Source organism: Heterodontus francisci, chromosome 5, assembly GCF_036365525.1.
Source record: "Heterodontus francisci isolate sHetFra1 chromosome 5, sHetFra1.hap1, whole genome shotgun sequence".
Lineage (NCBI taxonomy): Eukaryota > Metazoa > Chordata > Chondrichthyes > Heterodontiformes > Heterodontidae > Heterodontus > Heterodontus francisci.
In genome coordinates this window covers 181,799,993-181,813,718 of record NC_090375.1, presented here as the reverse complement: position 1 = coordinate 181,813,718, position 13,726 = coordinate 181,799,993, and the positions used below count along the sequence as shown (strand labels likewise).

Genomic DNA, 13,726 nt, shown 5'->3' with positions numbered 1-13,726 from the left:
CTTTGCTCACAAGTTTGTTGTGCAGCACTGTATCAAATGTCTTCTGGAAGTCCATGTACATCACATCAACAGCATTGCCCTCATCAACCCTCTCTGTTACTTCTTCAAAAATCTCCAGCAAGTTAGTTAAACAGCATTTTCCTTTAACAAATCTGTGCTGGCTTTCCTTAATTAACCCAGATTTGTCCACACGCCTATTAATTTTGTTCCGAATTATTGTTTCTAGAAGTTTCCTCACCACTGAAGTTAAACTGACTGGCTTCTTGCAGGGCTTATCAATAGTCCCAGATCAGAATGGTGTACAATTTGGCATCTTAAAGCACTAATACTAGTCCACACTCATAGAATTTTGCATTACATTAAATTTACAGCACAGAAACAGGCCTCTGCACCCTATCCTGAAATGGTTGGCAGTCTGGTCATGGTTATTTTGGAGAAGCCTGTCTTTTTTTTTGATGCTTTGCACGTGATCAGGCGCGGGGGGCAGTCGCAGAATGAGGCACGGGCTCCAAGGGGGGGGGGAGGGCTCTTCGACACAATGCCTCCTGGGATTTGTAGTTTGCCCCTCGAACCATCGGAAACAGAAGGGAGAGAGCGGAATGGCGGAGGACTACAAGTCCCAGGTTGCACTGCGCGGCGTTGCGCCGGCCATTTGAACAGTGAGGCGGCGGTAGTGGAGTGAGGCCGAGCATCGCCTGTAACCTGTGATCTGTTGAGTGTGTGAGTTAGTTAGTTTTATTTAATGTATTTTGTTGTTGTCAATACATTGTGGCTTTGTTTTGCGTGAGTGACAGGCTGTGTGTTTGAGCTCCAGCAGTGAGAGGCCGAGTTACAGTTTACAAACACACAGTCAATGTTTACCAGCCAGGCTCAAGTAAACAGCATCCACAAGGGAGGGATGTGTTAGCTTGTCGTTTCTCATCACCGAAGGACCAATTCAAAATAAATACAAATCAGTCATGGTCCTAACCTGGATGGAGAATTGTTTAGTTTTAAAAGTGATCAAAATTAGCTGCTCTTTTGTCAACACTTGACAGGTTTACAAGGGCCTTTATGAAAAAAAGTGTTAAAAAAACTTTCGGATCAGGATCATAGAATGTTACTGCACACAAGTAGGCCAGATGACCAATCAGCTCTGTAAGTGCTGCTGGTTTTTGCCTACCTGAGCTAAACAACCTATTCCCACTTTCCTGACTTTTTTTTATTTGTTTGTGGGATGTGAATATCACTAGCCAGGCCAGCATTTATTGCCCATTTCTAATTGCCCTTGAGCAGGTGGTAGTGAGCCCACAGTACTGTTCGGAAGGGAATTCCAGGATTTTGACGCAGTTACCGTGTAGGAATTATCGCCGTTCCAAGTCACGATGGTGAGTGACTTGGAGGGTAACTTGCAGGTGGTGGTTTTCCATTTGTCTGCTGCCCTTGTGCTTTTAGGTGGTAGAGGTTGCGGGTTTGGAGGGTGCTGTCGAAGTAGCCTTGGTGAGTTGCTGCAGTGCATCTTGTAGATGGTACACATTGCTTCCGTTGTGTATCAGTGATGGAGGTAGTGAATGGTTACTGTAGTGGGTGGAGTGCCAACCAAGCAGCTGCTTTGTCTTGGATGGTGTTGAGTTTCTTGAGTGTTGCTGGAGCTGTAGTCATCCAGGCAAGTGGAGAGTATTCCATCACATACATGACTTGTGCCTTGTAGATGGTGGACAGGTTTTGGGGAGTCAGGAGATGAGTTACTCGCTGCTGAATTCCCAACCTCTGACCTGCTCTTGTAGCCACTGTGTTTATGTGGCTCATCCAGTTAAGTTGCTGGTCAGTGGTAACCCCCAGAATGATGTTGGTGGGGGATTCAGTGATGGTAATGCTGTTGAATTTCAAGGGGAGATGGATACATTATCTCATTGGAGATGGTTACTGCCTGGCACTTGTGTGGCGTGAATGAACTTGCCACTTATCAGCCCAAGTCTGAATGTTGTCCAGGTCTTGCTGCATGTGCACATGGACTGCTTCAGTATCTGAGGAGTTGCGAACGGTACTGAATGCTGCAATTGTCAACGAATGTCCCCACTTCTGATCTTTATCATGGAGGGAACGTCATTAATGAAGCAGCTGTAGCTGGTTGGGTCTAGTCCAATACCCTGAGGAGCTCCTGTAGCGATTTTCTGGGGCTGAGGAGATTGGCCTGCAACAACCGCAACCATTTCCTTTGTGCTAGGTATGACTCCAACCAGTGGAGAGTTTTCTCCCTGATTCCCATTGACTTAAATTTTGCTAGGGCTCCTTGATGCCATATTCGGTCAAATGTTGCCTTGATGTCAAGAGCAGTCAACCGTACCTCTGGAATTTAGCTCTTTTGTCTATGTTTGGACCAAGGCTGTAATGAGGCCAGGAGCTGAGTGACCCTGGCGGAACCCAAACTGAGCGTCAGTGAGCAGGTTATTGCTGAGTAAGTGCCGCTTGATAACACTGTTGATGACACCTTCCATCATTTTGCTAATGATTAAGAGTAGATTGATGGGGCGGTAATTGGCCAGATTGCATTTGTCCTTTTTGTGGATAGGACATAATTGGGAAATTTTCCACATTGTCGGGTAGATGCCAGTGTTATAGCTGTACTGGAGCAGCTTGGCTCGGGGTGCTGCTGGTTCTTGAGTAAAAGTCTCAGTACTAAAGCCGGGATGTTGTCAGGGCCCTTTGAGCCTTTGCTGTATGCTTTCATACATAAGAAATAGGAGCAGGAGTGGGCCATTTGGCCCTTTGAGCCTGGTCTGTCATTCATTAAGATCATTGCTGATCTACCTCAACTCCACCTTCCTGCACTATCCCCATATCCCTTAATTCCTTTACTATCTATTGACCTCTGCCTTGAATACACTCAGCGAATGAACATCCACAACTCTCTGGGGTAGAGAATTCCACAGAGTCACAAACCTTTGAGTAAATAAATTTTTCCTCACCTGACCCCTAAATGGCTGATCCCTTATTCTGAGACTGCGACCCGCTGTTCTAGAATCCTCAGATGGTGAAACCTTTTCTCAGCATCTACACTGCCAAGTCCCTTAAGAATTATGTAATGTTTCAATTAGATTACTTCTCATTCTTCTAAACTCCGGAGGATATAGGCCGAGTCTACTCAATATCTCTTCCAAGGCAATCCCATTATCCCAGGAAGCATATTCTTTAAGATTCCTCTTTTCAACCAATTATTTGATTACCTCTTAAGAGGATTTTGGTCCCTGCTTCAATCTAGCTGTTCCTTTTCCAACTTCCCCTTTAATTCCTTGGTGATCATTTGTACCCTCTTGTTGCTGTCTTGCTCATCATTGGAAACAATCACTATTTTCATTATCATCATTATTAACCTGTCATAATCTTGAAGTTTTTGATCAGGTGGGAAATGCCTCTCCTATGTGGTGCTGAAAGTTACCAGGTTCTGTACGAGTTGGTAGTGAGTTAGCTGACCAAAGTCAGTATGACACTAGGGCTGCTGGCGGTACCCTTGGTGCTTCTGGGTTATGGATTGGACAAACAGCTAGATCTCGATTTATGACTTCAGTAAATCCCACTCTATGCTTCGCCTGTATGCATTCTTACAGGTCCATAGATGATGAACTGCACTGGGAGATTTTTTTCAGCCCACCTCTGAGTTCTTTCATTAGCTTAGCTGGCAAGTAGCTGAGCTGTACAGACCAGTAAGCTCCCAAATGTGATCAGATAGATTTGATTGCCTTTGTGTTATTTTCATTTCACTTTGATTATCGGCAGTTAGAATTTTTAGTGGGTGACTGTACAATTTGATTTTAAGAAGGTGGTTTATTTTAGATGTTTTAACGATGGAAATGTTTGTTTGTGTAAGAAATACAGAGGGTTGTATCAGCTATGGATTTCATTTAAATTTGCTGCTTTGTTGTTTGTTGTTGCTGTGCGCAGGTTAATATTATTACAGGATGCCTGGACGGTCGACCATAATGCCTGTGATCTCATTCAACTCTGTGGATTCAGCAGTGTCTTCACTGAAAACATGTCATGTGTCTATCAACACTGGAATTGAAGTCACAACAGATGTTGCACTTGCTCTTACTGAGCATGAAGGTAAGTGTGATGAAAATAGATTTTTTCCCCCCGTTAAATGGGTATTGTATCTTTTACAAAAAATGATTTTAACCTAGTTCTAAAATGAACTGCAAGAACATTATCAAAAACCGAAATGCACGTTCAGACGCATTATAACGCAAAATTAGAAAAACTTTGTTCTGTGGACTTTATTACTTGCATCACCTTTGCAACGGGGTATATAAAAATATGATTCCATATAATTGTGCATGAGAATTCATTAAAAAAAAAATTGCTTTTGTGTCTTTGTTGGCAGAGATTGCTATTGTATTTGCAAAGGAGGGAATACATGAGCTGTTTGGGTTTTACTGGGTACAGGAGGTGCAGTCTGCCTTTTTATACATCAGGTTCAGATTGGTTAATTAGTCACCTCTGACAAAGTGAATATATGCAGGTATAAAAACAGAAACTGCTGGAAATACTCAGCAGGTCTGGCAGCATCTGGAGGACTGATGAAAGGTCATAGACCTGAAACGTTAACTATGCTTCTCTCTCCACAGATGCTGCCTGACCTGCTGAGCATTTCCAGCACTTTCTGGTTTTATTTCAGTTTTTCAGCATCTGCAGTATTTTGCTTTGATTATAAATGTATGCAGAGTTGCCACTGGAAGATAGAATGTTACTGTTATCCCACCAAAATAATTTTTTTTCTGAAAAGTTAGATGAGTGCCAATAATGTCAGAATGAGCAAACTTGGAAGTGTGGCAAACAGTGAGAATGATTTGAATCACCTGCAACAGGACACAGATAGGCTAGCAGAATGGACAGACAAATGGAAGATGGAATTTAATACAGAGAAGTGTGAGGTGATGCATTTTGGCAGAAGGGATAGGGAGAGGCAATATTGACTAAATGCCACAGTCCTACAGAGTGTACAGGGATAGAGGGACCAGGCGGTTCATGTGCATATATCTTTGAAGGTGGCCGGACATATTGAGAGAGTAGTTAGCAAAGCATGTGAGATCTTGGGCTTCATAAATAGAGGTATTGAGTACCAAAGCAGGGAAGATAGGCTGAACCTCTATAAAGCTCTGATTAGGCCACAACTCGAGTATTGTGTCCAGTTCCGGTCACCTACACTTTAGGAAGGAAGTGAGGGTCCTTGAGAGGGTGCAGAGGAGATTTACCAGAATGGTTCCAGGGATGAGGCATTTTAGCTACAAGGTTAGGTTGGAGAAGCTGGGTTGTTGTCCTTGGAGCAAAGAGATTTGATTGAGGTGTACAAGATTATTGACAGGTTTATATGAGGTAGACAAGGAAAAGCTGTTCCCATTAGCTAATGGTACAAGGACTAGGGGACACAGATTTAAGGTTTTAGGCAAGAGATGCAGGGGAAGAACATTTTTACGCAGTGAGTGGTAATAACCTGGAACTCGCTGTCTACGAGGGTGGTTTAAGTGGAGACGATTTCAAAAGGAAATTGGATGGGCACTTGAGGAAAATAAACTTGCAGGGCTACAGGGATAGAGTGGGGAATGGGACTGATTGGAATGCTCCACAGCGAGCTGGCATGGACTCAATGAGTCAAATGGCCGCCTTCTGTGCCATAATGACTATGACTGTATATCAGGGTGTTACTGTCAAACAGTGTAGTGTGTGATCCATTTCCTGCTGTTCTGTCTTTATTGTGATGCTTGATTGACAGTTCTGTAGCTCAGTTAACTAAATCTGGGGACAAATATTGCAAGCTCTCCCTAGTTCTTCAGTTCACTTCAGAGTTTCATCATCTGAGTGTGTTCCTGTAATGAGGCAGGACGCTTGAGTGTGACGGTGGGCGCTTGTGTCATTAAAAAAAGTCTTTGTTACTTTGGCTTGACAAGTTTTAAAGGATTAGTGATCATTAAGGACATTTTAAATCTGTTTTATGTAAGATTACAACAACAAGAAACAGCAAAAGCACAAGGTGCTTCACAGGAGCATTAGGAAATTTTACAGCTGATGACCAAAAGCTTGGTCAAAGAGGCAGGTTTTAAAGAGTGTCTTAAAAGAGGAAAGAGAGGTGAAGATGTTTAGGGAGAGAATTCCAGAGCTTAGGGCCTTGGCAGCTGAAGGCACAACGACCAGTGGTAGAATGAGTAAAATTGGAGATGCTCAAGATGCCAGAATTGGAGGTGTGCAGATAACATGGAGGGTTGTGGGGCTGGAGGAAATTGGAGCTAGGGAGGGTGAGGCCATGGTAGGCTTTGAAAACAAGGATGAGAACTTTAAAATCAAGGCATTCCAAAGGCAAAATCAGTACATTTTAACTTATATTATCTGTTTTCTGTTGGTTTAAAGAAATCTTGAGCATGCTTTGGGAAGGCTGTATTATTTCTATACCTCAGTGGTACAAGGGTTAATTCTTCCCTCTGTGATAATGCTATCTGAGATATTTTGTGCATAAGATCATGTTCTGGTTTATAGAAAATGTAGGTTTGCCTCTGGAAGCTGTGTGCAAGTGCAAAGTTTTGGAAAGAATTTTGAATTGTAATAGGTGAAGGAGCCATTATTCCATTGCTAATTAAAGTATTAAAACTGTGGACATTTTGTTTGTCTGACTTCAAAGAGTTGCATGAGCTTCAAAGAGAAAAGTATCCCCTTAGTTTCTGTTCATTGTCATGTATAAGCAGCTCAAACTGTAATGAGGTTAATGAAACAGTAAACAATCAGAGACTGTATTTTTAATGGTTTGCCAGAGCAGCTGGGTAAGCCAAATATCCTGTTTCTAAAAGTGTTGTGTATATTAAAGAGAGAACTTGCATTTATATAGCATCTTTCACAACCTCAGACTGTCCCTAAACATTTTACAGGCATGGAAGTACTTTTGAAATGTAGTCGCAGTTGTATTGTGGGTAAACATGGAAACCAGTTTGTGCACAGCAAGCTCCTACAAACAGCAACGAAATAATGACCGGATATAGTGTTTTTAGTGATGGTGATTGAAGGATAAACTTTGGCCAGAACACGAGGAGAACGTCCCTGCTCTTCTTTGAATAGTGCTGTGGGATCTTTTACATCCACCTGAGAGGGCAGATGGGGTCTCAATTTAACATCTCATCCCAAAAATTATATCTCCAACAGTACAATAATTAAATCTGCATTAATTCGCTGGACTCTGGGGTAGTCCCAGCAGATTGGAAAACAGCAGATGTGACGCCACTGTTTAAAAAGGGAGGTAGACAAAAGATGGGGAATTATAGACCGGTTAGCTTAACCTCTGTAGTGGGGAAGATGCTTGAGTCTATTATCAAGGAAGAAATAGCAGGGCATCTCGATAGAAATTGTCCCGTTGGGCAGATGCAGCATGGGTTCATGAAGGGCAGGTCATGCTTGAGAAATCTTTTGGAATTCTATGATGACATTACGAGCAAGTTGGACAATGGGGACCCAGTGGATGTGGTGTACCTAGGTTCCCAAAAGGCCTTCGACAAGGTGCCGCACAAGAGGCTGCTGCATAAGATAAGGATGCATGGCGTTAGGGGTAAAGTATTAGCATGGATAGATGTCGTGTCCGACCCATTCCCCGCACCTCTACCCTCACCCCTTCCCCTCCCTCCCAGAACCGTGACAGGGTTCCCCTTGTCCTCACTTTTCATCCCACCAGCCTCCATATCCAAAGGATCATCCTCCGCCATTTTCGCCACCTCCAGCGTGATGCCACTACCAGTCGCATCTTCCCCTCCCTTCCCCTGTCAGCATTCCGAAGGGATCGTTCCCTCCGCGACACCCTGGTCCACTCCTCCATTACCCCCACCACCTCGTCCCCGTCCCAGGGCACCTTCCCTTGCAATCGCAGGAGGTGTAATACCTGCCCATTTACCTCCTCTCTCCTCACTATCCCAGGCCCCAAACACTCCTTTCAGGTGAAGCAGCGACTTACTTGTACTTCTTTCAATGTAGTATACTGTATTCGCTGCTCACAGTGTGGTCTCCTCTACATTGGGGAGACCAAGCGCAGACTGGGTGACCGCTTTGCGGAACATCTCCGCTCAGTCCGCAAGCAGGACCCTGAGCTTCCGGTTGCTTGCCATTTCAACACTCCCCCCTGCTCTCATGCTCACATCTCTGTCCTGGGATTGCTGCAGTGTTCCAGTGAACATCAACGCAAGCTCGAGGAACAGCATCTCATTTACCGATTAGGCACACTACAGCCTGCCGGACTGAACATTGAGTTCAATAATTTCAGAGCATGACAGCCCCCCATTTTACTTCTTCCTTTTTTTTTACATTCCTTTTTACATTTTTTACAATCTTTTTTTGCATTTATTTCATTTCACCTTCGTTTGTTCAGTTTGCTTACCCACTGTTTTTTGCAGGTTGTTTTTCTTCAGGTTTGCACTTGCTGCTGTTCAACATTCAGTGTATTCACACCTAATCTGTACTAATTTGTCTTTCAACACACCATTAACATATTGTTTGCCTTTGCTCCGTGACCTTTTGGTCAGCTATGTTGCCTGGTCCAATCTGCACCTTCTCCTTTGTTATCTCTTGCCCAACCCCCACCTCGCTTGTTTATAATCTGTGACTTTTCTAATATTTGTCAGTTCCGAAGAAGGGTCACTGACCCGAAACGTTAACTCTGCTTCTCTTTCCACAGATGCTGCCAGACCTGTTGAGTGATTCCAACATTTCTTGTTTTTGTTTCAGATTTCCAGCATCCGCAGTATTTTGCTTTTATATTAGCATGGATAGAGGATTGGTTGACTAACAGGAAGCAGAGAGTGGGGATAAATGAGTGCTATTCTGGTTGGCAGTCAGTCACTAGTGGTATGCCTCAGGGATCGGTGTTGGGACCGCAATTATTTACAATTTATATAGATGATTTGGAGTTGGGGACCACGTGTAGGGTGTCAAAGTTTGCAGATGACATTAAGATGAGTGGCAGAGCAAAGTGTGCAGATGACTGTGAAACTTTGCAGAGGAACATAGATACATTGAATGAGTGGGCAAAGGTCTGGCAGATGGAATACAATGTTAATAAATGTGAAGTCATTCATTTCGGTAGGAGTAACAGTAAAAAGGATTATTACTTGAATGGTAAAAAGTTGCAGCATGCTGCTATGCAAAGGGACCTGGGTGTCCTTGTGCATGAATCACAGAAGGTTGGTCTGCAGGTACAGCAAGTATTTTAGGAAGGCAAATGGAATTTTGTCCTTCATTGCTAAAGGGATTGAGTTTAAAAGCAGAGAGGTTATGTTGCAGCTGTATAAGGTACTGGTGAGGCCGCACCTGGAGTACTGTGTGCAGTTTTGGTCTCCTTATTTGAGAAAGGATATACTGGCACTGGAGAGGGTGCAGAGGAGGTTCACTAGGTTGATTCCGGAGTTGAGGGGGTTGGCTTATGAGGAGAGACTGAGTAGATTGGGATTATATTCATTGGAATTCAGAAGAATGAGGGGGGATCTTATAGAAACATATAAAATCATGAAGGAATAGATAAGATACAAGTAGAGAGGATGTTTCCACTGGCAGGTGAAGCTAGGACAAGAGGGCATAGCCTCAAGATTAGAGGGAGCAGATTTAGGACTGAATTGAGAAGGAACTTCTTCACCCAGAGGGTTGTTAATCTATGGAATTCCTTGCCCAGTGAAGTAGTTGACGCTTCTTCAGTAAACGTTTTTAAAGCTAAGGTAGATATCTTTTTGAACAATAAAGGAATTAAGGGATACGGTGAGAACGCGGGTGCGTGGATCTGAGTCCACGCAAAGATCAGCCATGATCTTATTGAATGGCGGAGCAGGCTCGAGGGGCCGGACGGCCTACTCCTGCTCCTAGTTCTTATGATCTTATGAATTAAAATAGATGTTGCTGAGTATTCATTTTAAGTAGTATGACATTTTTCTGGGTTTTTGTTCTCAAGTTGGTTTATTTTTTCTCTTTGTGCTTTCACTTGTGCATTGAGGGATCTTGTTTTCAGTCTAGAATTATATGATATAATGTTTCTGTCCTGGTTAGCATTTCTCTTTCACCCAAACCACCAAAAACAGATTAGCTGGTCATTCATCTCAGCTGTTTGTGAGACCTTGCTGTGAGTTGGTCTCAAACCCACAAGCTGAAGGCAAGAGTCAAAGCTGACACTGTTTTTCAAGTTTGTTTCTTCAAAGGTTTTCTGTGTGTCGCACAGGGTTCTTCCACTGTTTGTTTTGCTGTTGTAGTCTTCCCATTATCTTTCCCTGCTCCATAAAAGATATCTGAAAATATTTTTCCAATTATCTTAATTATTGAAGACTTCAATTGTGGAATCAGCCTGCTGTGGGTTAAACTCAGAATCAGCCGTTCAATTGAAATTTGCCTGTTTGCTTGCTAATTGTAATAGAGTTAATTGTGTCCTTTAAAGAGGATGTTGCTATTTTCATTAAAAATAGGGTACACTGGCTCTTGGTTGGAATAATCTCTGATAACCCTTGGAACTTTGATTCAACAAGTATTGTTTCTTCCCCTATCATTAGAACAAAAAAAAATGAAACTGCTCCCACACAGGCTCTTTGTTAGTCTCCAAGAGACAGAAACAGGATAAAATAGGGGTAGGGTGTTTCATTAGTGGGATTTTTAACACAAAAGCAAAATATTGTAATTCTTAAATAAGAACAGAAAATGTTGTAAATACTCAGCAGGTCAGGCAGCATCAATGGAGGAGAGAAACAGAGTTAATGTTTTAGGTTGATGACCTTTCCTCAGAACTGGAAAATGTTTCCAATGTTACAGGTTTTAAGCTAGTACGAAGGCAGGGAAGGAAAGAACAAAAGGGAAGGCCTGTGATAGGCTAGAAGGCAGAAGAGATTGAATGCCAAAAGGGATGATGGTACAACACAAAGGGGGAGTGCTAATGGGACAAATAAAGAAACAGAAAAGCGGTCTCGAGGAAGGTATAAATGGCAACAACAGAATCATCACCAATAGCTACTGTCCGAAAGGGAAGTGGCGGTTATGAGCTGGAATTGTTGAACTTGATGTTGAGTCTGGAAAGTTGTGAAGTGCCTAATTGAAAGATGTGGTGCTGTTCCTCAAACTACCATTGAGCTTCATTGGAATCATGTACGGGGCCAAGATCGGAGTAGGAGCAGGGCAGAGAGTTAAAATGAAAAGCGACCGGAAGCTTAGGGTCACACTTGAAGACTGAATAAAGGTATTCAGCAAACATTTCAACTAATCTGCATTTAGTTTCCCCAATGTAGAAGAGACCGCATCATGAGCTGCAAGTACAATATTCTAAATTGAAAGAAGTACAAGTAACCTTCTGTTTCACCTGGAAGGAGTGTTGGTGCCTTGGAGGTGGGAAAGGAGGCAGGTGTCAAGTCCTGTGCTTGCACAGGAAGGTGCTGTGGGACGAGGAGAGGATGTTGGAGTGATGGAAGAGTGAACCAGGGTGTCTCTTTGGAATGCAAAACGGGAAGGGATGGGAAGAAGTGTTTGGTGGCATCACAGCAGTTGGCAAACTATAACTAGTGGAGTGCCACAGGGATCAGTGCTGGACCTCAACTATATGCGATATATATTAATTACTATTTATGATCTATATGAATGACTTGGATGAAGGGACCGAGTGTATTGTAGCCAAATTTGCGTACGATGCAAAGATAAGTAGGAAAGCAAGTTGTGAGGAAGACACAATGTCTGCAAAGAGATTATAGATAGGTTAAGTGAGTTGGTAAAAATTTGGCAGATGGAGTATAATGTGGGAAAATGTGAAGTTTTCGACTTTGCTGGGAAGAGGAGAAAAGCAGAATATTATTTAAATGGAGGGAGACTGCAGAATGCTGCAGTACAGAGGGATTTGGGTGTTCTTGTACATGAATCACAAAGTTAGTATGCAGGTACAGCAAGTAATTAGGAAGGCAAATAGAATGTTGGCATTTATTGCAAGGAGGAGGGAGTATAAAAGTAAGGAAGCCTTGCTACAATTGTGCAAGGCGTTGGTGTGACTGCACTTAGAGGACTGTGTATGGTTTTGGTCTCTTTTTACGTAGGAATGATATATTTGCATTGGAAGCAGTTCAGAGAAGGTTCACTAGACTGATTCCTGGGAATGAAGGGGTGTCTTCTGAAGAAAGGTTGAGCAGGTTGGGCCTATACTCATTGGAGTTTCGAAGAATAAGAGATGATCTTATTAAAGCATGGAAGATTCTGAGAGGGCTTGACAGGGTAGCTGCTGAGAGGATGCTTCCCCTCATGGTGGGGAATATAGAACTGGGGGTCACAGTTTCAAAATAAGGGGTCTCCCTTTTAAGACGGAGATGAGGAGGAACATCTTCTCTCAGAGGGTCGTTAATCTTTGGAATTCTCTTCCCTGTAGAGCAGTGAAGACTGGATCGTTGAATATATTCATGTCTGAGTTAGACAGATTTTTGATTGACAAGGAAGTCTAGGGTTATGGGGGGGCCGGCAGGAAAGTAGAGTTAAGGTCACAATCAGATCAGCCATGATCTTATTGAAGGGCAGAGCAGGCGCGAGGGGCTGAATGGCCAACTCCTGCTCCTATTTCTTATGATCACACTGGAGATGACGGAAATGGCAAAGGATGATCTGTTAAATGTGGAGCCTGTTGGGCCGGACATTGCAGTGGGCCTTCTGATTGGGCCTGCCACTTTACTCGTCTGCCTGCGGCCCTTAATTGAACAGTACTCCAGGAGGCGGTGGCTTAATTGGTTGCCTTTGGGAAGATCGTGAGTGATGTGCTGCGACGGTCGCATTGGGGTTCCCAACTCTCAACTGAGCCCGAAGTTGGGGTTCTGACGATCTTGGCAAAATTCGGCCAACTTGCCTCAGTGAGGATTCTTCACTCTGGTTGGTTGAAGTGCCTTGTTGTTTCTTGTCTTGCTTGCAGATGGCTCCATGCTGGAAAAAGCACCGGATTAGAGAAACTCTATGCCAAGAAGCCTGCCAAGACTCTGGCAAATTGTCAGTGAGGTGAATGCTGAGTGCTGTTCCTTTGCCACTGATGGCAGAATCTGGCCTGCTGATTCTATGATCTGTTATTAGCAACTTGAGAAATATGCAATATAGTGGGAGCATGGATTTTAAACTTCACACCTGGCCCCCCAAGCTTGGACACCCCTGCAGTTGAGGCTGCTGCCCAAATGGTGTGCATTGTCCAGGATGCCTCATGTTGAATTGTGCTGTATCTAAAGTACCCTGTCCGTAATACTAAATTGTGGGCAGATCTTAAGATGAATAAATCCTCTTCTAATGGAAACATATCAAAACGGAGTTCAATATTGTACAATTCTGAACCAGGCCCCTTTCTACAGTGGGTCTAATGCTACAGTCAGTTTGGATTGTGTGTATTGGCATCCTTCCATCTATGAAAGATGATGGACATGCAGCAAACAATCCATTTAGGTGGGGTGTCTTCTCTTGGTGCACCTTTGCTGAAGGCTGTGAAGTACACTCCTTGAGAGGCAGGTTCTGCCACGTGCCACACGTGAAGCTGCCAGGTGACACTGTGAGTTGTTTTTGGTATTGGTGCCTGTTCCAAGCTGCTGTAGCCACTGGTCATTGTGGTTGTGGACACCAGTCCACAGGATGTGTCGCCATTTCCCTCTTTTGCAAGCTGGTGATTCCCAGGTGCGTTATTCAACATTTAGGGCTTTCATGTCACGCTTGCAAGCATCCTTGAAGCAGAGCTTTGGGCGCCCACTAGTCA

General features: G+C 43.5%; 1 protein-coding gene across 3 annotated transcripts in view; it reads left to right on the top strand.

Moving 5' to 3' along the window:
- The first annotated feature begins 637 nt into the window (after window positions 1-637).
- Window positions 638-13,726, top strand: part of nsmce2 (NSE2 (MMS21) homolog, SMC5-SMC6 complex SUMO ligase) — a 234,009-nt gene continuing 220,920 nt past the window's right edge. For all 3 annotated transcript variants that reach the window (XM_068032434.1, XM_068032433.1, XM_068032435.1), the window contains exons 1-2: window positions 638-720; window positions 3,922-4,083. In XM_068032434.1, the coding sequence (XP_067888535.1) occupies window positions 3,939-4,083 (145 nt within the window). In that variant the 5' untranslated portion in view covers window positions 638-720; window positions 3,922-3,938. The remainder of the gene's footprint in view (window positions 721-3,921; window positions 4,084-13,726) is intronic.